The 27,262-nt window shown below is 47.5% G+C and overlaps 1 protein-coding gene across 7 annotated transcripts; it reads left to right on the top strand.

Moving 5' to 3' along the window:
• Positions 1 to 26,270, top strand: kmt2e (lysine (K)-specific methyltransferase 2E). Of its 7 annotated transcripts, none has more exons than XM_058625637.1 (25): positions 1 to 328; positions 9,281 to 9,465; positions 13,121 to 13,232; positions 14,250 to 14,479; positions 14,644 to 14,783; positions 15,227 to 15,408; positions 15,522 to 15,560; positions 15,650 to 15,850; positions 15,972 to 16,102; positions 16,541 to 16,658; positions 16,747 to 16,856; positions 16,950 to 17,202; positions 17,817 to 17,915; positions 19,700 to 19,771; positions 20,381 to 20,566; positions 20,654 to 20,971; positions 21,055 to 21,354; positions 21,507 to 21,657; positions 21,798 to 22,018; positions 22,343 to 22,399; positions 22,519 to 23,082; positions 23,365 to 23,759; positions 24,150 to 24,229; positions 24,316 to 24,395; positions 24,605 to 26,270. In XM_058625637.1, exons 2-25 carry the CDS (start codon positions 9,395 to 9,397, stop codon positions 25,673 to 25,675), a joined length of 5,181 nt encoding a protein of 1,726 aa, XP_058481620.1. In that variant the 5' UTR covers positions 1 to 328; positions 9,281 to 9,394; the 3' UTR covers positions 25,676 to 26,270. The 7 variants fall into 7 exon arrangements, with proteins under 7 accessions (XP_058481620.1, XP_058481618.1, XP_058481622.1 ...); XM_058625635.1 differs by having other exon boundaries at positions 13,118 to 13,232; XM_058625639.1 differs by lacking the exon at positions 19,700 to 19,771.
• The last annotated feature ends 992 nt before the right edge of the window (positions 26,271 to 27,262 follow it).

Here is a 27,262-nt window from a genome sequence, read left to right as displayed (position 1 = left end):
AGGGCCGCCATTTTTGCAAAGGGAAAAGAGACTGGTCTGAGGGGATCTAATTTCTAAAAGTCGCCGTTCACTAAGGCACAGTTTTAACGGTTTGTCGTGGATTTTTTAGTCCTAATTTGGGCTCCCGTGAACAACAAGAGGCAACGGCTTTTTCAAAGGAATAGACTGTAGAGGACTCGTTGATATACAAACATTTTAAAGCTTTGCTAGGGATCCGCAGTGTGGACACAAGTATTGTTTTGGTTGTGGAGTCTGTGTGGAAAGCGACGGGGGTCTCACCCAGGTCCCCCTTTTCGCTACTGAGATCCTCCAGAGTGGACATAAAAAGGTAAGAAAAGGTGCATTTGGACTTAATTGTAGACAGAGTACAAATCCGACCTGGAAGGCTATTGTTGGCTTTAGTTAGCTTGGCTAGGCACATCATGCTGATGCTGGCTAACGTAGTTGTAGTATCAGCTGAGTTTATCTAACCAGCTAAACGTTTTAACTTTGGGTCTCGTGGATGCTTCGCCCTCACACTAGCCTTAATCGAAAATTAAAAAGCGCTAAATAGGTGACGTACGTCTCCAATACAAGTGTCAAGTTGGGGAGCCAAGAGACCACTTGCTAGGTAGCGCATGCTACTTAGCTCAAATTAGCTTGACACAGAACAGGGCTCTTGAGTTTTCGCTGTAGCGACGATACGTCACTCACAGTTTAAGCTTAAATGTAAGTCAAATGAGTTCATATTCTATGCGCCGACGTAGTTTAAACATCACAAACGCTAATTACAAATTGGCGTTAGCGGTTATGTCAAGGAAAACGCTGCAATTAAACCCACAGCCTAACGTAGCGTTTTCGTCAGAGCAGAGCCAGTCCACAACATTATCAGCAGTAAATGTGTCCTCAAAAATACCACATATTTATATTTCTGTGCGTCGACTGAATATAAATAGAGACCGTGGGGGACTCGCGTGATGTTAAGTTTGACACAGTGACACTGCGGGCAATGTTGCGCACGGTTTCATCTGTTATAATGTAAATAGTTTTGCCTCTTAAAGTCACGCTCCCCGCTTTTTATTTCCAGCTACTTGATGTACTGTGCGTTAGCGTAGGTCACTGTTCCTGCAGCCGTTGGCATTTGCGCCAGTTTTTCTTCTTCATAACCTTATTTCCTGGCTACGGTGTCAAACACATTTATTACTCAGAGTGAAGGAGGAAAATGTAACGTTTTTTACAAACGCATTTGTCGTGGTGCCTCCCATCCTGCTTACCCAGTGCACTGGGGCATTATTTCCGTTCAGCTAAATCTATACAATGCCACCTTTCAAAAAGCAGAACAATGAGCGTTTCCATGCATTAACACAGATAAGTGACGGCGATAACTCGGTGCCCAAGTCGACCCAAAGCAAGAGCAGCTGTTAAAATAACTTAAATGCCTCGTTGCATTGCGCAGTAATCTCATAGGCTGCTGAGCGTTTATAGAATTGCATCTGTGACAAGTTGAAGCGAAAATAGAACAAATGTCACGCGAGATAGTGACGCCTGTCGTTTTTCTTATACTTGGACTTAAAAATGTACATTTCGCGATCACTCCATTTAGATGCGGGGAGTATTGGGTTCAAATACTGCAAGCGTGGGGGAGGGGATGTTCCGTTTGGGCATCTCGCAGCCAGTCATACAATTTTTATCTCAATGGACGAACGCAATTGTCGCAACTTGTTTGTTCTCTGCTTGACCTCAAACGCGTCGTCGTTAGTTTTTTCCCCGTGGAGTTCTGTCTCTGTGTCTCTGTCTCCGTGTCTCTGTGTCGACGCTGCTGTTGTCGTTCTTTTCCTGTCTGTGACGAGTATTGTATTAATCCACTTTCGTGTCTGTGCTAGCCTATTGTGCTAACTTCAGCCCTCTACGCATTATGCCGTTAGCTTCCGCTTGTTAACGTTTTTCCACCTTCCACGATTATTATTATTATAGTTGGTATTTATTCGTGTCAGACAACTAGAATAGGCCGAATGCTGCATTCGCTGTCCACAGAAGAGCGATTTCAATCGCGTTTTACGCGTCGGTTTGGTTCCGTCTCCTTTCAAACATGTAGCCTGCTCCGTTTGAAGAGGCCATTAGTGCTAGCCGATTAGCATTGGCTCTGCTTTCGACGAACTCGTCAAACAATCGCAATGGTAACAACACAGACTGCACCGACAGAGTTATACTTAAGGTAGACTGTGTGATAGAGGCGATTGAATGCAATCTCGGGGCTTTTCTTCCCGTGGCGAGGCTTCCCCGGTTACACACGGTTGTCTCGCCGTCCTGAGAAAAGCGCTATGAAAATGGCGACAGCACCAGGGTTGGAGCAGTGGTAACATAATAGCAGCGCTGTCCCCTCCACACCCCTACCGGCAGGACTGACTGCAGCGCCGACGAACTCACTGGGAAGCAACTGCACAACACATGGATTTTTATTGTAGTTGTGGTTCGACAAAAACAATGGCATCAAACTGTCACTGTACTATAACAATATAACAATAACACAATGCGCTTTCTTTCGCGTCACAGTCAGACTCCTGTTGCTAAAATACAGAACGTAGAAGTCCTGTAACGTGCGTCACGACTTATGCCTTTGCTTGTCTTACGTTGTGATGATAATGTGCAGGGATTGATTTTATAGAGGCATCATGTATTATTATGTACTTGCAGTATACATTAAACGGCTTGATTGTACTCAGTTTGGCTCCATGTCGTCGGTTTCAGGGTGGTTAACCAAAGTCATTATTAAGACAACACTGTTGTGTAGTTTGTATTCTGTCTGTCGGTGGATTTTTTTTTTATTATTATCATTAATTGTTTAGCTGGTTGTTTTCACAGTCCATAATTTTGGGTCAGAACATGGTGAAACATGTTCATCAGGGTCTCCCAACCCTCAGCAGACAATGTCCTCATGTTGTGTTGTCCACAGCCAGATATTGAGTTCACTGTCATAGATGAGCACATACTCTGTTATATGTTCACATTTAAGAAGCTGGGATCATAGACATTGTTTTGATTTTTAGTTTTTATTAATCTCCTCTAGTGCACTAGAAATGCTTTGTGTTTTATGAAGAATCTGGGGGGGGATGGGTGTGTGTGTATGTATATATGTGAGTAGTTGACATGGATAACAGTGAGACATTTGAATTTCATATAACAATGAAGGATTAATGTGTTTTAACACATTCAAACACATAGTGTTTCCTCTGCTTCACTTTCACCATAAATCCCATACGAGGGAACTCAGCTTTTGTGTGGAGTTTGAAGGCAAATAACGATGCAATGCCAGCAAGAGCTCCGTTATTTTTGTTGATATATTTTTATTAGAGGCGTCCGAATCAAAAGTAGTTTTCAGGGTGGAGTTAGAAAAAGCCCACAAGCTTTTACAGTGCTGTGATGGTGAGGTTCAACTGTACTTTCCTTTACATCACCACCACCACAGGAAAAACTGTAACACTTTGTAAACCACAAGTGCCTGAACACGACTGTTTCCCCTCTTTCTCAGTGTTGAAGTCAATTGGGCGAGACGTGGAAAATAATCTTAGTCGGTGAAGGGCTTTTCTTTTATTGTCTAAACAACCACCCACAGAAATGTGATTGAATAGTGATGAACATATGTATGAAACACCCATTCAAACTCCTGCGTGTCATGTAGGCAGTGTTATTATTTATATCAAAAGTGCCTTGTACAGGTCTATTGAGGGGTCTTTGTAACATATTTCAATCTCAGTTCATGTCACTGTATCAAAAGAATCTGATATGAAGAGGCTTTTTGTACCAGTATATAAGTAAGAGGGCGGTACTGTGCTTAATCGCACTCGGCTACATAAAAGACACGGTCCCCGGCCATTATGCTCCTCCTGGTAACGGAGCAAAGGCCTCATACCTCAGTCTTTTTTCATCTGTCTACATGATAATAGAGCTGACGATGGTAAATACTTGACTGCCTGCATGTGTGCCTGGTTGCCTTGTGCAGCAGCGTGTTTGCCTGCTGTGTTAACAGAGAGATGGTGTGACGGTGGATGAGCTGCCACTCCCCCTCTGCCACGGGAACCGCACACTCTGCTAGGCAGCCAGGAGACATGACAGTCTCAGATGACACACCTAACCTCCAGAGTGACGCTCGGATGTGTATTTGGTAATAATAACAATGACAATTGTTTAAATTTATATAGCACTTTTAATAACAGTGCTTTGACAGAAGAAGCAAAACATCATTCTGGAAAAGCACAACAAGCCACTGGCAAAAAGCACAGAACCAGAACACTAGTTGTCAAAATGATTTAAATCAAAAGATGAAGAAAACACTGGACAAAAGCAAGCAGAGAAAATAAAAGAATGACGATAAATGTCAAACAAAATAGTGGAAACGATGAAACGGAGATTAAAATAAAGCCTTAACTGAGCCTCACTTTGACTTAGGTGATGTGACGTCATCTTTTGAAACACGCAACATGATCAAAAAGTCACAAGCTCAACACACCACTCGTTTTTCAGTGTTCTCAACAGAAAATGAACAAGGCAATAATGTAGTGGAGCACTGGCACACGGTGCAAAATGGCCTATTAATATATTAAAGGGGGCAGATGAAGGCTACAGATTCAACTGCTTTATCTGTCACACCCTTCTTATACTTTGAAAAAGCTCACCTTGTTTGTTTTTTTCTCTTCTCTGTCCCCAGTTAATTAAGTGTCATCCCTGAAACAGTAAAACATCTCTGTGTAGGTGAAGTAAGAGTCTCTGTAGATATACACAGACTCCAGGGGTGGGCGTGATCTCACTTCACTGGTACCCAGACCCTGAGAGACGCCGAGACAAAGCTGCCTGGCTCTGGGGCCCAGCAGTCACATGGTATCCCAGCTGGGCCGAGAAGCCGTGGCTCAGGTGACCGTTTTTTTGTGCTGCTTGCTGAGCCGTAACAGATCCTTCTTTAAACTTGCTTCCCTGACGGGTGGAGTTCGAGCTGAGGCTGCTAAGGCTATCCTTCCTTTTGCAGCCCTAATATTAGTCCCATTCAGTGGCAGCAGCACAACGCCGGGTCGGCCAAATAAAGGGGTGATGTAATGGTACTGCGGTCTCGGTGGGAAATTGATCATCTCACAACCACTGTAATAGCTCTTACTGTCTCGCTGTGTGGAGGCTGAGTAGCATCCCTTTTTTTTCTTTGTTCACTCTTGGATGGGGCCGAACAATTTTATTGTTTTCAAATCAACATTTTTGACAGTGCAGTTACTAAACTGCTAAGGCTGCAAATATATGCACGTGTGGAAATAGTAAATACTGTGAGTGGATAATAATTTGATGGAGACACATGGTTATGCTCCGTGACATTTTATATCTATTTCACTGTAAATATTGACCTGGACCTTGGCTTAACAACATTTTATGGCAAATCAAATCAAATTTTCAGGATCTGTCAAAAACATCTTTCCCCACATCGGTTCAGCTCTACTCATAGACTTGTGCATGGTTCACATAGTGGTTAGTTGCACACTGCCTTCCTCAAATGCTGCAATTTGCTGCAAGCTGCATACGTCCCTGCTCGTCACTCTGTAAACACCAGAGGGAAAAATGATATCCAGCTACTCTAACAAGCATAATCTAACATGGATGGAGGGTTTAACTGTGTTACTGTTTTAATTTATGTTTAGAGGAACTTGAACATGTGATAGTCTTTAAGCAGGAGTGAGTAGGAGATGGAGAGATAATACCCCAGGGGGTTCTCCCTGAACAGACATTAGTCAGGCTGCAGGAGGGCTGCCCCAGGTTTTCTGCCAGACAGCCGACTTCAACCCGCTCTGTTGTTTTCTGTTTGAACCGAGCACTGAGGACATTGTTTTGATTTTCTATCTCGGATGATTGCAGTGTGGCAAGATATAAGGCAAATAATCACAGTGCAAACAAACTAACACCACAGCAACCCTGTGTGGCAGATGCCAAACATGTTGTGACAGGCTCTAAAATGACAGCTCTGTGCCCAAATGGACGTGAACACATAACCTGGAAGACAAACTAGATTTGACTTTGTTTAATCCTTTGTTTGCTAGTTGTCCGTTATGGGACATGAAAGCTTAAGTCGTCTGGCCTTTATGGCGTCGTGACGACTATGCAACAATGCATTTCCTCATGGCCCCGACAGAAGTTGCTTGTGTTGACGCTAACAACTTCTGCTGTATCAGTGTATGACTTCACCTTCAGTGCTTGAGTGCGCTGGCTGCCGTGGGCACGCTGATTAACGAAGGACGGGGCAGATGCAGTGTGTCCCACTGTGGGCAGACCCACATTCCATCTGGGTTTGTGCTTCCTGTGTGTACGACTGCACTTGCATGAGTTAGTTTGATCCATTTGTTTATCAGCTGAGTCACTGCAGCCAGCAGTGAGGACGGCATGCAGTCACACAGAGCTGGTGGGATCCGTAGTCCCTCCTTCTTTTTCCCTTTCACTCCTCCTACTTAAGGAGTAAAACTAGATTTACCAGGAAAATGAAAACACTCTCGTACACAAATTAGCGGCGATAGACTGAGGAGAGAGGGACGCTGTTGTCTGTATGGTTTGAGAGTGATGGTATGGATTTCCCCTTCAGTGCAGTTCTGTCTTTAAAGGACAGTTATTCCCAACACAATGACGTGACTGTGTCCCCTCACTGAGGGAGGGAGGGAGGGAGGAGAGACTAGCGTCCACCCAGGCCCAGGCTGTGTAGCGTCACTGTCAGACAGACCTCATGTACCCCTCCCCCACCCTGCTGCCCTCTGAAATGGAGGGGCTGAGGATCATTTCTAAAGCTCCCAACAGCATGAGGAAATTTGCTCTGTGCGCACATGAAAGGTGAACAGTTTGAGCGAGGAGAGACGTACCGTAAACCCTAACCACTTCCCTCCAGTGGCTCATTTTTACCATTCTCCACTTTCGCCGCATGCCTGCCTATGTCTCTGCCCCTCTCGCACTCACCCGCCCCTCTGCATGTTCCCCATTTTTTCTCCCCCACCCCTCGCTCCTCACGCGTTTCCATACGAGCGCAGGATTTGGCCGAAGGTGGCTTTAAATGGTCGTCCGAGCTTCCTTGTAATTAGGAGCTGTGTCTGCGACACTCCCCTTCCCCTCCGCTCTGCATTACTGTCTCAGGTTTATTTAGGAAGTGCACAGAGGAGGGAGAGAAATCCGGCTGGGCGGGGTGAATGGGCACAGGAAGGGGGGGGGGGGTTTCTTTTTTTTTATATATTCTCCTTTTCTTTGGCTGCATTTCTCCAGGGTGATGGACAGCTCTTCTGGAGGAAGTGGGAGGAGCAGGCAGAGGCAGTCACAGTGTAGCTCAGATTTAGTCAGGAATGCTGCTGTACTCTTCGTGTTTGTCTTTCTTCCCTTCGCCTTTTGTCGGTTTTGACTCCGTCTGACTTGAAAGCAGCAGCGCGCGCGTGCGTGTGTGTGTGGCAAAGAACGGGGGGGGTTATCAGTGTGTGTGATTAGTGCGTCAACGTGAGTTTGTGTCTGTATCTGTATCGTAGAGGGACCAGGATTCCCTCTCACAGCCTACGACTGAAGTGGAGACAGGCAACTGTGGAGGGAAGCTATTTATCAGCGCTCAAACATACCGGGCCTCTGACAACACAAAGGCAAAGGAGGGGGGAGTTTGTCGTTCCACTGTTTTTGGCTAACAGCCTTGTCCTTGTTGAAAATGGACGTTCTCAGCCACTACCATAAAATACCACGCTGATTAAAGCCGCTCGCATAGAATCAGAAGAGAAGTTGTAAAGTGATCCCATCAGTGGCCTTGGCCGACTCTCAAACTCACCGGGGTCGTCTTCTTTCTATTAATTAGGCCTGGAGCTGACAGCTGTCATATCTGTGAGCGTCTCAGCGGCCCTGCTGGCTCACTGCATTTGGGTGATTGAGTAAATGAACTCACTCAGTTTCTGTTGCTGTTCACAAAGTCTTTTGTTACCGTGAGAGTTTCCTTGACCAAAACGATGCGGTCAAGTTTCACAGCTGGCAGTAAAATACAGTGTGTGTGTGTGTGTGTGTGTGTCTTCCTGGGACAGGGACAATACTGTACACGTCTCACAGGAATGCAGAGACGGGGTTTTAGTGAAATGTGTTGTCGTCGTCGTCGTCGTCGTCTCCTCGACACATGACACATCCCTGCTCTGTAAACCCTCTCTACTCCCATCTACACCCCGAGCTTTTGTTTGGCCCCCATACACACAAGCAGCGGAGGTGTGACCTCAAGCCTATTTTGTCTCGGCATCTGCCCCTCCCACTAATCCCGCTTATCAACAGAGCTCTTCTGTATCAGCCTCACTGACATATGCTCTCGTCTGGATTCACATCAGACACAAACACACGGATTAATATTCATATAAATGTGATTTCAAAGGTGTGAACCTGAAGGACTGATGTACTCAGTCATTTGAAGCCTTGGCGGCCTTTTTCCACGTGTGCTGCTCGAACAGTAGCAGTGACAGAAAATAAAAACCCAGGCTTCCTGTCAAGAAAACATGTGGGCGAGCACCTGCAGTGTTCACATTTTTGGGGGGTTTGTGTATCTTCTGTGTGTGTGTGTGTGTGTGTGTGTGTGTGTGTGTGTGTGTGTGTGTGTGTGTGTGTGTGTGTGTGTGTGTGTGTGTGTGTGTGTGTGTGTGTGTGTGTGTGTGTGTGTGTGTGTGTGTGTGTGTGTGTGTGTGTGTGTGTGTGTGTGTGTGTGTGTCTGTGTGTGTGTGTGTGTGTGTGAGAGCGCAGTTGGTTGAAGGGGGAAAAATGGCCTCTGTGTTTTGTTCTGTGTGTGTTTTCCTGCCTCCTTTCATGGCGGCGGGCTGCTGTGTGTTCTCTTGCTCCCCTTAGTGGTGGGAGCTTCCTCACAGTGTCGCCCTCTGCGTCTTATGGCAGATACTGAGTCGAGGTCGCTTTAGCGCAGCAGCAGCAGTAGCAGCAGCAGCAGCAGCAGCTCTGGTTTCACCTGACAATATTCTACTCTGGTTTTTCATCACTTCAGACCCTAACTGTGTCACAGGGGGAAATTCCTGTGAAACTGTCCCTGTTGAACACCGTTGTGGTATGAAAGTGTGAATCATGCATTTACATGAACTGGAAAAACCCTGTTTTCACAATGATTTTCTGACTTTCAGGTTTAATAGGTTAGATTTTCTTGAAATGAAAGAAACGACACACTGAGTTATGTTGTTGTTTGTTTGCAATGTTTCCACACAAATACTGATTTCTTTGTTTCCTTTTTTCTCTTGTCTGTCTACCCCACCCCCCCCCCCCACCACCACTACATGTTCAGGCCTTGTGGATGCACTTAGATGTCTGCAATGTCTGCTGTGGCTGGTATGCCTCAGTGTTTTGGACTCCCTTTCTCTGGACTCAGTAGGACAAGAACTGATCAGCAGAGAACGTCATGAGCATAGTCATCCCAGTGGGGGTGGACACAGCAGACGCCTCATACCTGGACATGGCGGCAGGCTCAGAGTGAGTAACACCAACACTCCACTTAAGCCTCCTCGTTTATGACCGATTTTGACCTTTGTTCTCACAGTGATGTTTTTATTTCTCCCTCAAAATCCTCACCTCTTTCATTACCCCTCTTCTCATCTCTCGGCCCATTTTTGGTTCACATGCACTTGACACGTCTAAACCCCCCCCCCCCCCCCCTGTATATGCTTCAGCCGGCCCACTCCAATGACTGACTCAACTCTGTCACCGTTTCATTCAATTCTCTCTTAACGCAGATCTCCTGTGCCACATTTTCAAAGTTACCAGTAATGGGAAAGGAATTTGAGTCCGTTTGCTGGACCCCTCCAGTGTCTGCTGTAATGGACCGTTCCATCTGGACGTTTTCACCGCTCAACTATTAACTACATGTGCTTGTAAAGACACTGGCTGTGTGCCTGAGCATACAGAAGCACACAGGATTTTTCCTCGCCCCTTCCCTTAATGATCTTTCTTGATGTTTGCACATGTGTACACTGCGTTCAGTCAGTGGAGCAGAAATGGTGCATGGAACCATGGCAACAAGCCTCCTGTTGCCCCTCCTGTCTGTTTCCTGTAGTCTTTTCAAGGACATCCTTGCCATGGCTGCTTTTTTTTTTTCTTCTTCATCTGGTCAAATAAGTGAAGCAGGAGGTTCTCGTCATGTGACTAAAGAGTAGTACGTCATGCGCTCATGGAGGGGCTCCTGTCTCTTTAACAGAGGGAGAGCCCTCCCCTCTGCCTTCATCAGTGCTGTTGCCCTGACAGCTTGTGTTGCCATGGTATCTGCACCTCCTCGTCCCCCTCTCTCCCCTCTGCACTGCGCAGGGCTTGTTGCTATGGTCACCAGCCTGAGTGACAGGTGGCCCTCTCATAGATATGGCATCTTAAACAGCCCCCCCTGCACCCCCACCCCGCCTCCCTCCTCCTCCTCCTCCTCCTCCTCCTCTCCACGGAGCCGTGCTTCAGGGGGTCGGAGTAAACCTTTGCCTCGACTCTTTGTCCGTCCTCGGTTTGCGTCCCATCGCCTGCTGCAGATTTTATACAAAAGCAGATAACAAGCTTGAAAGGGGCTTCCACCGACTGCTGCGCAGGTCCCGTAAGGGCCGGACGGGCAGACCGTAGCCGGACACACACACACACACACGCACACGCACACACTCACACACGGCTAGTATTGTGTGTCAAGTATCGTGAGTGCACCAGCCAAGTGTGGAGCAGCGGGGCTGGCTACTCACCAGAGAAACAGCGTCACGTCCTTTCCACATCCCCCTGAAGTCTGCAGCAGCGTGACCAGCTGTTGGCTAATGTAGTGTGCGTGTCCCCGGCGACACACACACACACACACACACACACACCCAAAGCTCGGTGTGAGCGCGCACGTCGGCGGAACACGTTATGTTGCCATGGCAGCGTGTGAGAGCTCTTTAGGGGGGTGAAGGCGTTGCCTCTGGCTGTTCAGTGCTGCTCTTTTCCCCCCCTGCTGTTGATCTCTCCATTCCCCACACTCGTCCACTCTGCCTCTTTACCCACTCTCAGCAGGTGTTTGCGTTTCAAATGACGTCTGTTTTCTGCGTTAAATACGAGACATTTATTGCTCATAAATGGCACGTTCTGTTGCTCGCTACCGTTTAAAGTCAAATCACCAGAATCATCTCTTGTCTTTCATGCGTGTGATGCAGCACCCGACCGTGACTGACTGTGCGGCTACAACCCTCCCATTCATGTGATGTGTACTCTGTTCACACTGTTGCCCCTCCTTTACACTTCACAGGAGTGTTAATGTGAATGACATCAGCTCTTCAGTTATGCATTCATACGTGCATACATTCAAAGTTCCCACTGAACTGAACTTCTGTCTTTGACCTCCTCTGTGTTTTAGAGTCTAGAGCTGCAACTAACCATTATGTTCATAATTGATTAATCTGTCGATTATTTTCTTGATTAATCGTTTGGTCCATAAAATGTCAGAAAAATGTTCATCAAACCTAGAAATGATGATGTTCTCAAATGTCTTGTTTTGTCCACAAACCAAAATGATTCACGTTGAATGATTTCTTTATGTGGAGCAAAGAAATGAAGAAAATATTCACATACAGAAGTTTAAACTATCACAAATCTTGTTTTAGTCATGAAAAAAAACTTCAAACCGATGAATCGATTATTACAAAATAAATAGTTGTCGATTAATTTAGTAATCGATTAATAATCTATTCATTGATTAATTGTTTCAGCTCTATTTGAGTCTTGGTACAACTGAGGAAGAGAGATTACTCTCACTCTTCTTTAACCTGTCAAATTTAGTCTGATTAATGATTTATTAAGTGTGTGTGTTGGATCTTAAATGTTTAATCTCATTTGTGTTGGTGACACATAATCTGTTATGTATGTACACACACTCACACACTCACACCTTCCCTTGGGCCCGCCCCCAGCCTTCATGCATGCACTTACGTTTTCACTTTGACGGTGAATACTTGAGTGGCGACACATACAGGAAGTGTTTGCACTGTGCTCTTACGGCATGCAACACGAGCTACAGGACTGGGAAAGGCAGCGTGTCGCCTCTTTACCTTCAGGCTTACTAAAGAAGGAGGTGAGTTTTTAGGGGAGAGCTTACGGGAGCAGTTCTTCAGTTGAAACTTTAAAACGTCAAAAATCCTTGCTTGTGTGTGGATCTTCTTCTTTCCACTGCTTTTGTCTGGGTTTGAAAAACGTGTTCAACTGTCAGCAGAGCTCAACAGAGAGTCTGCACGGTCCTTCTGTCTTTAGTCTTATGTACAGAAAATGTACTGAAGTGAGATTTTCTCCATGTTTTCTTTGCCATGTTGCTGTGAAAGAGTTTGTTGAAGAAAACACTGCTGTCACATAAAAGTAAAGCATGATGTGTGACCTGGGATCAGGAGAGGGTTTTTGCATGATTTAAGCAGTAAAACATGGAGCTCTGACTTCTTCGATTTAAGCTTTTCACTTGAAGCTCTCCCGCTCTTTCCTCATCTCTGAGTGTATCTTGCTTGTCTCATAGTTCTTCTTAAGTTTTCACCTCTTCCCTTTTTGTCCCTGTTGATTATTTTGTCTCTTGCCATTCGTATTTTTTTTTTTTTGTCAGTTCCACTTCCCTCTTCCTTCTAGAGCCTCCCTAAGCAACTGAGGAATAGATTAATGGTGTCATAATAAAGGTGGGTTGGTCTCAAATGGCCAAACAGGCTCTCTCTCTCTCCGCAGCTGCACGGTGATCCGAGGGAAGTGGATTTACTGGTTTGTGAATAAGCTTAGAAGTGACTTTGTTTGTTGTTTGCATGAGAACAGGCGGGAACACATGTTTCTGGTAATCGCCTGTCGTGTAGACTCGGGCCCAGGGGTGAAATCACTCATTTGAGATGTGTCTGTTATCTGTCTGGGTTTCACTGGCCGGAGTTTTATTGACTTTGTCGGCGACCTACAGCCTCTGAATCCTGACCCCGGGTCACGGCACATGTGTGTCACCGCTTCTGTTGGTTGCCCAGTTTCCTCCCTCCTTAAACCCTCTTGACGCAGACCGACGTCCTCACGCTGCTCAATGGGAACAAAGCACCAATTCCTGTGTAACTGTGACGTTTGGAAGTTTGACAGTAAACGCTAAAGTGTGTTCTTTGTTTGTGTTGCTGCCCAGCAGACCAGAATCAGTGGAGGCCAGTCCTGTGGTCGTGGAAAAGTCCAGCTACCCACACCAGATCTACAGCAGCAGTTCTCACCATTCCCACAGTTACATTGGCCTGCCTTATGCTGTGAGTGCACACACACACACACACACACACACACACACACAGTTTCTTCACTAATAACCCACTCACCTTTAATGCCGCTCTGTCTGTTAATCATTGAATGTGCTATGACCAACTCCCTTTTAGCTTCAGATAACACTGACCTGTTGTGAATTAGGAAACTAATATAGCACTACATTAATCACCAACTATGTTTGTAATTGATTAATCCTTTAGGTCGCTGGGGTTAAGAATTAAGAAGAGTTTTTCCTTGTCATTATACTTTGGCCATAAAAGAAGTTTCAAATCCATATATCAGTCATTTTCTTGATGATTCAAGATGTTTGCTCCTGACTGAAAGTTGGAGAAATCACTTAATCGTGTTCTTAGATGTTTTTTAAGGATGGTGGAAGAGAAACATTAGTTAAAAGGGTAAATATTTCACCAATCTGATGTAAAACGTTTCGTATGTATTTATATTGAATCATCACTCAGGCCCAAGTAAAACCACGTTTGTTACTGACACTATAAATAAATAAATGTAAGTTTGTTGTGTGTATGTAGGACAGTATTTCTTCTCCTGTGCTTTTTCATTGCGACTGTATTCACCGTGTCCGGTGTTATTCAGGATGATTCTTTCCAGAATCATTTCATTTGTTGCTCTGTGAACTGTCGTCTGTAAAATGCAGGAAAGTTTGTCATGAAGGGTTTTGGAAAAAAAAAAGTTATTTATTTGTTGTGACATTGAGGAGCAAAGAAAAGAGAAAGGGATGAGACGATACTGATCACAGGATATCAGAAAGATAACCCGTCTTTACGTGCTCCACTGTGCACAGAAAGTAAATAAAAATGACTGATGGCCTTTTGTGTTGTGAGCTGCTCATTTCTTCTTTGCCAGAGAAGAAAATGATGTCTTTAAAATCACCATCGATATTGGTAGATACCAGCGGTTGTGATACCGGCGTCGTACACAAACTGCTGATAATTAAGTGTCGGTTGCTTTTATGAAGTCACCCTCACGTCCCTCGTTTCTTCCGTCAGGACCATAATTATGGGGCGCGGCCCCCACCTACGCCACCGGCCTCCCCTCCTCCCTCCATGTTGATCCGACAAGTAGAGGGGGGGTTGTTTGTACCAGGGGGGCAGGACGACGCTTCCAGGGGCACCACGCTCAGCACGTCTGAGGATGGAAGCTACGGCGCCGACATCACCCGCTGCATCTGTGGATTCACCCACGATGACGGCTACATGATCTGCTGTGACAAGTGCAGGTGAAGAAGAGCCCGACTCGGGCGACGAGTCTCACGCCTTCACTCGCTTCACTTGTTCCTTTGTTTGATTTGATTGAGTGGGACGAGTCAGACCTCTGTTCTTCGTCTCTTAACTGACGGCTATTTCAAAGTTGACGTGAAAACTTTTCCCCTGGTTTCCTCAGTGCCTGGCAACATATAGACTGCATGGGCATCGACAGGCAGAACATTCCCGAGACCTATCTGTGTGAAAGCTGCCAACCACGACAGCTGGACAAGGAGAGGGCCATCCTGCTCCAGACCAGGAAACGTGAATGTTTGTCGGGTAAGAGTGACGTCATAGATCCACCGTGCTTTTGTTTACCTTTGTAAAGACATTTCAAACACACGGATGTTGACATAAGTGTCGTTCAGTTATCATGTCCAGGCTGTAAAAACATGAGGTTTTAGAGTGACTCTCATAGATCCTTCAGCTCTGTCTGCTGCAGTAAATGACCTGCTTGTTGGTGAACAATGCAGGTTGGAGGCCGTGTTAGTGTACAGCCTCCTCCCCCTGCAGGCGTATCCATACAGCAGTGTACAGCATGAGACTGGGACACACTGACACCTGGTGGACAAGTTGTCACCTGTCTTTTTTCTCGTGTATGCTGTAACATGTTTATGTTCCTTGAGTTGGTCGTTCTTTTGGAGCTTTTTACAACACGTGTTTGTGAGTTTCTTTGTGTCGTCCTCTCTGCTCATCACAGTGTGACTTGTCTGTGCTTTCAGATGGCGACACCAGTGCTACAGAGAGTGGAGATGAGGTGCCGCTAGAGCTGTACTCCACCTTCCAACACACGCCCACCACCATCACCCTGACGACGGGGCGCCTCGGCCATAAACAGACTGATAAAAAGCGTAAAAAGAGTGGAGAAAAGGAGCCTCCGGCTTCTTCTGCACGAGCTAAGAAGGTCCGTGTTGCCTCATCATCACCACGCAGTAAAACCTTGTAAATAAAAGCATGTATTTCATATTTAAAGTGGAAACTTCAATGCTCATAAAAGTTTGTTTTTTTTCAACACAGGCCTTTCGCGAGGGGTCGAGAAAGTCCTCGAGGGTAAAGGTAAAACTCTCACAAGCAACACAGAACCACCGTCTGTAAAAGACAAGAAACAACAACCTGAACCACATTTTCTGCTCTGTTACTTTCAGGGCGCAGCTCCAGACCAGGAGCCATCAGAGCACCCGTCTCTGTGGGAAAACAAGATCAAGACGTGGATGGAGCGGTACGAGGAGGCCAGCAGCAATCAGTACAGCGAAGACGTCCAGGTCCTCTTACGTGTTAAGGAGCAAGGCGACGGCAAAAGTCTCGCGTACAACACACACCCTGCCTCTTTCAAACCACCTGTGGAGGTACATGTATTATTTATTTATTTATATATATATATACCATTATAAAGGCTGTACTTCACCACAGTGGTCTGCAGAGCTAACTCTGAGTCTGTGCTAATATCTGGCTTTGCCTCCGTGTCAGAGTCAAGTACAGAAGAACAAGAAGATCCTCAAGGCGGTGCGAGACCTGGCCCCAGACTCGCTCATCATCGAGTACCGGGGAAAGTTCATGCTTCGACAGCAGTTCGAGGCCAATGGTTACTTCTTCAAGAGGTGAGTGCGTTAGAGATTTCTCCTTTGGTTCGTGTGCTGTGGATTTAAACTGAAGACAAGAGTTAAACAGATTGATGGCCCTGGTGTTAATATCCACCCTCCATGAGTCAATAGGCTCCGTGTGACTGTACTCGGTCCACACTGCTGTCATGTCTTATATTTTAACGGATTGCACACGTGTCTGATGTCAGTGAGTGAGTGACTTAGCGTCTACACATGCTGCTGTAATATCAAACGAGATTAAAACCATTACAAAAAAGAAACCACATTGTTAATATTGTGTTGGAGGCTACAAATAAATCAGTAATGGGTCCTGAGGCTGTGTTGTGTTCATGCATGCTCAGGAATGTGGTGTTTGGGATGAGACCTGTTTCTACTGCACGTGATTGGATCGACCAAAAAAATGTTTAACCTCTCGGTTTTTTGATTCCCTTCCAGGCCGTACCCATTTGTATTATTTTATTCCAAATTTGATGGGGTGGAGATGTGTGTGGACGCCCGCAGCTTCGGCAACGAAGCGCGTTTCATTCGTCGCTCCTGTACTCCCAACTCTGAGGTGAAGAGACCACCAGAGAAATACTTTTATTGTCCTTTAAACAAACACTGACGCTTAATGGTGCCGTGTAATCGCTCTCACCTCTCAGGTGCGGCACGTCATCGAGGACGGCATGCTCCATCTGTACATCTACTCACTGAGGCCAATCACTAAGGGCACAGAGATCACCATTGGCTTTGATTTTGATTATGGCAGCTGGTGAGTAATGAGCAATAAACCACTGCATGCAGAACCACATGCAACTGGTCCTCTTGTCTAATTTCCTGTTGCGGTTTCTCCGTTCACGTGCAGTAAATACAAGGTGGACTGTGCCTGTGTGAAGGGGAACCAGGAATGCCCCGTGCTCAAGCACAACTTGGAGCCCACAGAGAACTTGGCCTCTGTAGGCCGGCGTCGCGTGAGTCGTAAGGACAAGGAGATGGTGCGGGACGACCTGGGCCAGAACCAGAACATGGGTCTGGATGGCGAGGGGAGGAGCAAGAGTGTAGGCGACGGCAAACAGAGAAAGCTTTCTCCCCTCCGCCTCTCCATCTCAAACAACCAGGTAAGATGCTGCTTCACGCTGAATCACCTGAAATGACTGCTCATGTTTGCATAAGTTAGACGTTTATTGTTTAAATTACTTCCTCTTTTATGTTCTATGCATCCATTTGTTTCCATTGTGAAATAGTCAGTGCATGTGTGTTCATCTGTTGGTTCCTCTGTACATCCCTCTTCCCTTCCCTGTTTTTCCCATCATCCCTTAACACATTTGCTTTTGTCCCTCCCATTAAATGATTTTGAGGCTATAGTTATAGAGTTAATAATCTGAGAACCACGTCATGTGAACTGCAACATCATTTTTAAGCACCATCTGTCACTGGCTACAGAAAGTAGTAGTAGAAAAACTTTAATGTGAGCAGATTGAATTGAGAGAAGTCGCTGTAACCGGCCATTTTTGACCTCAGCTGTAAGGAAGAAAAGGATGATGGGATGTGTCAGTACATTACATCACTAAAGTTCTCACCTGAGCAAAGGCATATGTCAGCTGCTGCAGTCCCCCTGTCCCTCACCTCCGCTCTCCTCCACTCTTCACTAACTGTCTCCCTCTAGTCTGTAGCCAGACTGAATGATCAGCCATGATAAAGAGCCGTACCCCACTGTGCCCTGCTCTTACAGGATCCTGAGTTATATGAGGATCTAGAAGACAAAACCTCCATTAGCAATGAAGTAGAGATGGAGTCAGAAGAGCAGATTGCAGAGAGGAGGAGGAAGATGGTAAGTGTGCCAAGCTAGGGGCTACAGCTTTTTTTGTTTTCTGTTGTTTTGCTGTGCAGTCACTTCACATCTCTCAGTGGGAAGAGCAAAAATAAAAATGTCCCCTGTTGCTCTCCACGTGGACTCTGTGGCTTGGATCGGAGCAGCTGCCTTCTACCGCTCTTCCTAAAACTTAGCCTCCTCTTCATCCCTCAGCTGCTGCTCGCTCTCCCAGCATCGTCAGTGCCACTGTCGCTGTTTGACTCAGACCTATGTTGGTTTTATTTCCTGACTTTGCTCTTCTTTCCCCCTCACAGTGCTCACGAGTCATTACTCAGTGACGTTTATTCTCCTTTTATTTGTTGTGACGATGTGAGAAAATGAATTGGCCTCCAGCTCCACGTGATTTGTTTACGACACTGTAACACTGTGCACTTATACACCGGGAAACCTTCTCAATGTGCTCTCCTCACCTTCCCTGCGGCCACTTTACGGGTTCAGCCATTGGTCCGTTTCCCCCCTCTGTCAAACGGCCTCGTGCCCAGAGCGACGGGCTCAAACAGCCACAGGCGAGCGCCGTGCACGACACTGACCCACACCTGCACGCATGCTGGGTATTACCCTGCAGTCAGGGTCGGCTCCATTTCACTACACATTACTGGACCTAGAGAGAAAAGTGCTGACTCATCTTTGGCCAATGCACAGATCTGCTAATGGCCAGAGAGAGAGGGAGGGATGAGGGTAGAGAGAAGAGAGCAGGGGAGGGACTGTGGCCCTGGAGGGAGGAGCCTGCGTTCACACTGTAGATGCATGTGGTTGCTGTAAATTCATGCTCTGACAAGGTGTTGGGCAGATAACACCAGTGTGTGTGTGTGTGTTGTAGTGATATATTACTCCCATAAACCATGTGTGAGGCTCCTCTTATTGAACATTTGTTGGGTGTGTTACGTTGCTGTTGGACATATTTCCTCCAGCGTAAACGAAGATGAAGCTTTTGTGATCCTTTGTTCTGCGATACACAGACTTTGGAGCGCTTATTATAATATTTCAGGTGTGACCTGGAAAGTTTTTTTAAAAATACACGCCTGTCCTCATTACGAGGTGCCCGTTAAACTGTATTGAGGTTTTATTTAAATGTCTCGCTGCTGCTCACAGTCGTACAGTATCACCACCAGGGTCCAGTTCTGTGACGAATCATGTCGCTACACACCCGCGGCATGAAAGAAGAAGTGTGTGCGTCAGTGTTTTTAACTGTGCCATTCACAACTATTCTTTTACCAGCCCACAGTCGCAGCATTTAAAGGTTCGGCTTTAAAAAGCTTCTAAAGATCTTTACTGCGCTGGATCCAGTGAAACAGAGCATCTCCACCCCCCGCTCTCCTGTAACCTCTTATCCAAACAAAGTCAACGTCCACAACTGCACCCACTGATGTGTTCTTTTAACGACAAACGTTTTTTTTTAACTACCCTGGTTGCCATGGTAACCCACATACACATGAGATGATGGGGCTCGTCCAAACAAACGTCACAGTCGTTACAGAGTCACCTGACGAGCAAACATGACATCACAGTTATGAGATTAACAGACGGAAGCTCCTTAACTTATTATTAATAATAATAATAATAATAATAATAATTATAGACATGTACATGGCTGCTTCAGAGTAGTTGACCTGCGCGACCTGATGTTCCTCCCGAGCGTTAGATTCATGAGGCGGGATCTTTCCAATGTGTGTGAAGCCATGTTCAGTGGGGGGGGGGGCGTGTCTCTTCTAAACTGGGCTATCTCTTTATTGAACATTCAGGCCAGCCCAGCGGAGCAGTCCCATCTCCCTGTCGGGGCGGCTTCCAGCTGGAAGGGACTGAAACACAAGGAGGTAAATTTGACCCTTAGATAGCCAAACCCACTCCATCCATGTAACCAGCCTTTCAACCCCCAGATCTCTGAGAGGTGATTGACATCATAACAGACGCCAAACATCTACACAAACTGGGCTGTTGTCTCAATATGTTTGGTGGTATTCATTCATTTCCTCAGGCTGTTGCTCTGTCAGAAGGTGGAGCTGTTGGAATGTGGTGGAGGTCGCCATGGTTTCCTTTATTGTGGCACAAATATACACATTGAACACGACAGTCTCGTCACCCAGTTACTCTTTAAACAAACTCTTAACATGTTCCTGTCGCTTCTGTCCGACCTCCTTTTTTCTTTCTCTTATTGTGAAAGACGAGGGGGGGTCACACTTCCTCTCTTGTCTCTGCACTTGGCTGTCTATGTCTGTGCAGCACACATTAACCCGCTGTATTCCTGCCTCTGGGACGCTGCTGGTGACTTTTTATTCCGTGGTCTAACGTTTATGCTCGTTCTCCCTCATTCTCCCTCATTCTCCCTCATTCTCCCTCACTCTCCCTCATTCTCCCTCACCCCCACCCCCACCCCCACCCCCTTATTTCCCCCCCCAAAACCCCATAAAACTCAACCTCTCCAGACACGAGAAGAGAGGAAAATGGAGGCCATCCTGCAGGCCTTTGCACGCATGGAGAAGAGAGAGAAGCGCAGGGAACAGGCCCTGGAGCGGATTGGCAGCGGCAAGACGGAGGTCGGAGGTCGCAGTGACATCAAGGAGGAGCCTCCAGCGACGCCTGAGGCGGCAGATTCTCCGGTCGTCATGCAGGTGAGTGCTGAGACCAAAAATACTCAACAAATCACACACCTGTAGCACGGTGCTGTTTTGTGACCCGTCGATGCTTTGTTGTCTCAGCCTCTTCTGGAGGTGAAGGAGGAGCCGGGATTGAAGCCGGCAAAGGTGAAAAGCTCGAGGAACAGGAAGAGCTTCTCAAGGAACCGCACGCACATCGGCCAACAGCGCCGGCGAGCTCGCACCATCAGCACCTGCTCCGACTTACCTCCAGCCTCTCCCACTGAGTCTGTGGAGCCTCTGACCAATGACGTCTCTGAGGGAGACACGCCCACTGCACCAGAGCCAGAGGCCATTTTTGCCCAAGCACCGGACAGCAGCCCTCCTCACAGCGGCTCACCTGCACCTGAGAGACAGCGCAAAAACTTCAAAACTAAAAAGGTCTTTTTATTTCTGTGCTGGTGCAACACCTGTCGTAGATCTTCTCCGATGTCGTCCTCATCTCCTCAAACTCTTTTCCACAGCACTTTGTCAGTGAGTGGGTGGGAGAGAAGCAGCAGGATCGTGTTGCAGTGCGGACCCCTGAACCGGTCCCAGAGAGACCCCTGAGAATAAGCAGCGACCCCGAAGTTCTCGCCACGCAGCTGAACGCCTTACCGGGCATGGCCTGCTCGCCGCAGGTCTACAGCACGCCCAAACACTACGTCCGCTTCTCGTCCCCGTTCCTGGCAAACCGCAGTCCCACCACTCCTGGAGTCCCCACAGGAAGACGGCGGTCCAGAGAACTGCAGGAAACGCTGCCATCTACAGGCTCCTGCAAGAAGGTACGCAGTGCTGCTGCTGAAAGTCTCGCTGGTCTTGATTAAACGTGTCTAACTCTGACTAATTGACGGCGTCTCTGCTGCGACTGTGTCGCCGCTGAGCTGGAAACATTTTCTGAGTTTGCTTTTCTCTCTTTTCTTTTTTCTTTTCACAGCGATGGTTGAAGCAGGCTCTGGAGGAGGAGGGCTCCACCAGCCCGGCCAGACGCCCGAGCCTCTTCATGCCCAGTGAAGGTTCTCTCAGCCCGTCCATCAACGGAGACTCTGACAGTCCTCTGCCCTACAACGGCACCTGCTCGCTGCCAGGTACTGAGTCCAGACTCAGTGCTGGTTCCTCAGAGTGAAGCCTGTTATAGACGCACCAGGCTGCTGCTCACACACACACACACACACACACACACACACACTCACCCAGTAAACACGCCTTTTTTTTCTTCTTCTCTCAGAGTTGCCGACTCCTTTGAAAAAGCGTCGCTTGTGTCCGTTGGACGCCTGCATGTCCGAGAGCTCCACGCCCTACGGCTCTCCTTGTGCCACGCCCACAAGGACGGACCCGGCCGAGACGCCATCGACGCCCGTCTTACTGGCCACTCCCCCGCGCCCCCGGGCGGACGAGTCCAGTACAGAACACTTACCCAGCACACAGACACTTAGTGCTCCTCCGGAGGTAAAGCTGCGCGTGTGTGTGTGTGTGTGTGTGTGTGTGTGTGTGTGTGTGTGTGTGTGTGTGTGTGTGTGTGTGTGTGTGTGTGTGTGTGTGTGTGTGTGTGTGTGTGTGTGTGTGTGTGTGTGTGTGTGTGTGTGTGTGTGTGTGTGTGTGTGTGTGTGTGTGTGTGTGTGTGTGTGTGTGTGTGTGTGTGTGTGTGTGTGTGTGTGTGTGTGTGTGTGTGTGTGTGTGTGTGTGTGTGTGTGTGTGTGCGTGCGTGCGTGTGCGCGTGTGTGCGCGAGGGTGCAAGAACGAGAACTGATGAAGTGTTTGTTCATTTCACAGAGTGAATCTTCAGGGGAGAGTTCACCGGAGCTCAGCCGGAAACCCAGTGTGCAAGAGGTCATTTCACACGACATCACATGACACGACATCACACAACACCACATTAAGATCCTCCTTCACGATAAGATCACGCTCTGTGAGGCATCGTTGATCGTTGATCGTCTTCTCTCCCTCAGGCTGATCGGCCTCCGTCGTTAGCCACCTCCCCGTGCATCAGGGCTCCCGGCTCAGACGGACCCCCGACAGAACCCAAGGTGTCGGTTCCGGAGAGTCCACAGCCTCCAGCAGCGGAGTCCAAGGACTGCGGCGAGGACCAAGCCGACGGTGGAGTTATTGAAGGCAACAGCAGCGAGACGACGACGACGACGACGACGACGTTGTCGTCTACAGAGACTTCCTCTTTCCCCGGCTGGATCAAAAGCCCGGAGAGAGGCCAGACTGGAACAGCTGGCCTGAACTTCTCCCCAGTCAACTCAAACTTAAGGGACCTCACCCCGTCACACACCCTGGAGCCTCTGGCGGCTCCGTTCAGGCCCGAGGCTGCAGCTGGGACTGCAGCGGTGTCCACAGCAGGCACGGGGCCGTTGGTTAGCCCTCAGCCCCCCTTCAGCGAAGCTCAGGGGCAGCTGTTTTACCCCTGCCCCGAGGAGGGAAGCTCACTCGGGTTCTCGCGCTCACTGAACGGGGATGGCACCGGCGAGGCTGGAGGATCAGCGCAGAACCCTCCACAGAAGAAGAAGGTGCGTTTTCACGAGCCTCAAAGTCATCGGGGTTTTTGTGACAAAAATCATGATTTCAAACACCTGATGATTTATCACAGTGTTCATTGTGAAATATGTGTAAAAATAAGGAATGTTTGGCATTGGTTAAATATACTGTACACTTCAGTGATGACTTTTATATCTAAAACATTATCTGTTGATGAAAGCTGCTGCAGTTGGTGATCCAGGGATCCAGTCCTGTGCTGTAATCTGGATCACCGTCTCTTCTCCTCACTGACACGGAGGTTCTGCTGTTCTCAGGTTTCTCTGCTCGAGTACAGAAAGCGTCAGCGAGAAGCTCGTCGCAGCGGCTCCAAGAACGAGTGCAGCTCTCCTGTTTCCACCGTGCCGCCTCTGACCGTCGATGCCTTTCCTGTCGCTCTCGAGGCCGCCAGCGAACCCCCCCCACCTCCTGCTCCCACAATGCCCTGCAGCAGCAGCAGCAACAACAACAACAGCAGCAGCAGCAGCAGCAGCAGCATCAACAGCATCAACAGCAGCAGCAGCAGCAGCAGCAGCAGCAGCAGCAACAACAGCAGCAGCAGCAACAGCATCACCATCACCACGGCAACCAGTGCCACAGTCAAGGACCTGCAAACTCCAGAAGAGGCTGAGGCTGCTGCAGAGAGAGGAGAGAAGGATGGAGAAGGACAGTGGTAAGTGATTTAAATAAATACAGAGTTTATATTGATCTCTATAATCATTATATAAATCTCTATAATCATTATATTGATCTTTATAATCATTATATTGATCTCTATAATCATTATATTGATCTTTATAATCATTATATTGATCTCTATAATCATTATATTGATCTTTATAATCACTATATAAATCTCTATAATCATTATATTGATCTTTATAATCATTATATTGATCTTTATAATCATTATATTGATCTCTATAATCATTATATTGATCTTTATAATCTTTATAATCATTATATAAATCTCTATAATCATTATATAAATCTCTATAATCATTATATTGATCTCTATAATCATTATAATTAGTGAACATGGATTTAAACGCTCTCTCATCAGGACGTCGTCGACCTCTGTGGAGCAGGCGCGTGAGCGGAGCTACCACCGAGCTCTGCTGCTCAGCAAGGACAAGGACGGAGGTGAGAGTGGAGACAGCGACTCAGTCGTGTGCAGTCACACACACTTTTGTGCGTTTTTGTCATTATTTGTCTTGTTTTTCCTGCAGATGGTGAAACAGAGGGCGGAGAAACACCTGCAGCGAGAGACTGTCCATCACCCGGTCCTCAGCAGACGCCCACCCACGCTGTGAGTCATGTCTACACTTTACACACATCTGATCAGAGCGCTAAGTTTCATCAGGTGTCATCAACCCTGAAGGTTAAACAACCACAGACTGTGTTTTGGAGTCTTTAAATTCCTACATTTAAGTGAAATTGCAGATATTATTATGCGAAGTGGTTTATGTCAGCTTGTTGTGACTCTGTGTTCCTCCTCCTCCTCCTCCTCCTCCTCAGCCCGGCTCTCCTCGTGCTCTCGCTCAGACTCCTGGTCGCTCAGTGAAGGAGGAAGACGCTGACGCTCAGCCTCGGACGCCTAATCCGACCAATCAGCCGCCGAGCAAGCCCGCAGGACCCAAGCCGGCTCCTCTGACCCCCACCAAGCTGCACCCGACGCCCGTCCCCTCGTCTCCGGTCCACTTTCCCGGCTCCTCTCTCCTTCACTCTCCCAAGCCCCAACCTCAAGGCTCCCCGTACCGCAGCCAGAGGGCGCTGTTCACTGCGCAGCCTCAGAACCAGCCCCAGGTTCAGGCCCAGCCTCAAACTGGTCCCACTCCTTTCCCCCAGTATAACTCTCAGAGTGCTCCGCCCCCGCCTCCTCCTCCTCCTCCTCCTCCTGCTCCTCTGGCCTCCGCAGCGTATTTTCCCACGCAGAGCCCCTCGCCTGCCGGACCCTTCCCCGGGTTTAAACCCTCAGTCAATCCTCCGTACCCTCCCGGGTCTCAGCCCCTGATGCAAACTCTTTCCCACACCATGCACTATCAGAGCTCAGCGGCTCCGCCTCCACCCCCGCCTCCCCCTCCTCACCCAATGCCCGGCCCCACTCTGCTGCACGTGAACCTGCAGCCTCCTCCCCTCCAGCAGCATCAGCTCATGATGGCTGCCGTCCCTCCCCCGCCCCCTCCCCCTCAGGGCCAGGCCTCCCAGCAGCAGCAGCAGCAGCAGCAGCAGCAGCCTCCCGGCGGCAGCACCTTGCTGTCACTCACGCCTCCTCCGCCTCCTCCCCCGCCTCCCCCAGCGCCGTCGTCTAACCCCGCGATGCAGCCACACCACTTTCAGAACTTGGGGGGGTTTCAGCCGGCGCTGATGCATCCAGGCGGTGCTGTCAATCCTTCGTTGCCCCAGTCTACGTACCCCCCGCCCCTTCAGCAGACCGGACTGCCTCCGCCCCCCCCACCTCCCCCCCAACAGACTCAACAAGGCCAGGTCCAGGCCACCGCCTCCCAGATGCCGTCTGGGACCCGCGGAGCCCCTGCATCCTCGACCCCCTTCCACAGCTCGGGGTACCTTAGTACGGGGTGGCACTGAGCGCCCCAAACCCCCCTGAGACAGCCCCTGAGAACTCACCCTGAGCGAGGGGGGCGTGTACCATAAGCTGTAGATATGTTTTCTATACGTACCTGAACACATGGCCAGTGGAAAAACAGCTGATTGTGGGATAAAAGGGTACTTTTTAAAAATAAAAAAAACAGGACAGAAGATTTTAGAAAAAAAGGACGATGACGACGATCTGAAGAAAACCAAGATGGACGACCCTTCCCTCCCCTCGGTGCTCATAGTCGCTCTCTGGACTCCTCGTGTTTTTATATTCCTGCTCTCTGTCTGTTGTGTGTCATGTTTGATTCACGTTTTAACGCCCGCACTTTGTTCATTATCGACATTCCAGCCTGTCCCGACGCCACCTTCCTCCTCTCCTCCTCTTCCTCTCTCTCTCTGTCATTTATTTGTTTAATTCTAGCAGCTCATTATAGCAAAGAAAGCTTTTTGTATAGAGAAAAAAAACCCACATATTTTTTTTATTCCTCTGTCTAACAACAAATATCTGTTCACCGCTGCAGATCGAGTGAAAACCTGCCTCGCCGACGCCGGAGGCTGCACTCGTGTGTGTGTGTGTGTGTGTGATTGTGTTGTGTGTGTGTGACTGCTTAGATGAGGTGTGTGTGCGTGTGTGTGTGTGTGTGTGTGTGTGTGAGACGAGTGCTCGTCATCGTCGTCGTCGTCGTCGTCTGAAGTAGGCAGAGTGGTCTCGCCCACAGTTAGGACGTTAGCGGTTTATTTTTGAATATCAATGGTTCTTTGTAGAAAGTGTAATTTAATGTATAGGTGGTTAACGCGGCTTTCACCAGGAACAGGTTGTAAATATTTGCTTCTTTTCTTTTCTACGCTTGTACAATTGGCTCCATCCCATTTTGAACTCTTGTTGTAAATATGAACGCTCTTCTTGGCAAAGCTGAATGTTTCTGTGACTGTAGCATTATTATTTTTATTTTTATTTCTTTTCCTCCCTTCTTCTCTGGACTGTTCGACTTTGTCTTTTTTTTTTTATTATTTGTGTGTGAGTGTGAGTGTATGTTTGTGTGGAGGCGAGAGACTCACAGACACTGCACTGGTTGGCTATTTTCATGGTTCATTATAATAAATCACTGTAATGACAGTTTTATACCACTGGTGGTGACGACGCGTCTTTGGGGAAATCTTTACCTTGGTCTCTCGCGTCCGCTTCACTGACGAGGATTCACAAGCATGCACTTAGTTTATCTGTTAATCTCTGAAGAGATTATAATCTCATTGTGACCGTTTTTAAAATGGTTAAACTGCCCTGTATTCTCTACATCTGTGTTAACGTGTATGAAAATACACACTTCATCTACACTGGGCACGTTTTTAGTTGACTTTAAATAGATAAGTAAACTTTAATCACTGAGTGTCTTTAAATCACAGTTCATGAGCTAATATATTATTAATAATAATAATAATAATAATAATAATTGAGACGTCGGACGTGATAAAAACACTGAAGCAACACATTCCTAACACAGTTTGGTCTTTAGTATTTTTTTAATTTTTATTATGTCACATGATAAAATGTAAAATGTAAATCTTTGCTCCTCCAGA

The sequence above is a fragment of the Solea solea genome, chromosome 3, assembly GCF_958295425.1.
Source record: "Solea solea chromosome 3, fSolSol10.1, whole genome shotgun sequence".
In the NCBI taxonomy this organism is placed as follows: domain Eukaryota; kingdom Metazoa; phylum Chordata; class Actinopteri; order Pleuronectiformes; family Soleidae; genus Solea; species Solea solea.
The sequence above is the reverse complement of the archived record's forward strand: the minus strand, read 5'-3'. Positions and strand labels throughout refer to the sequence as shown.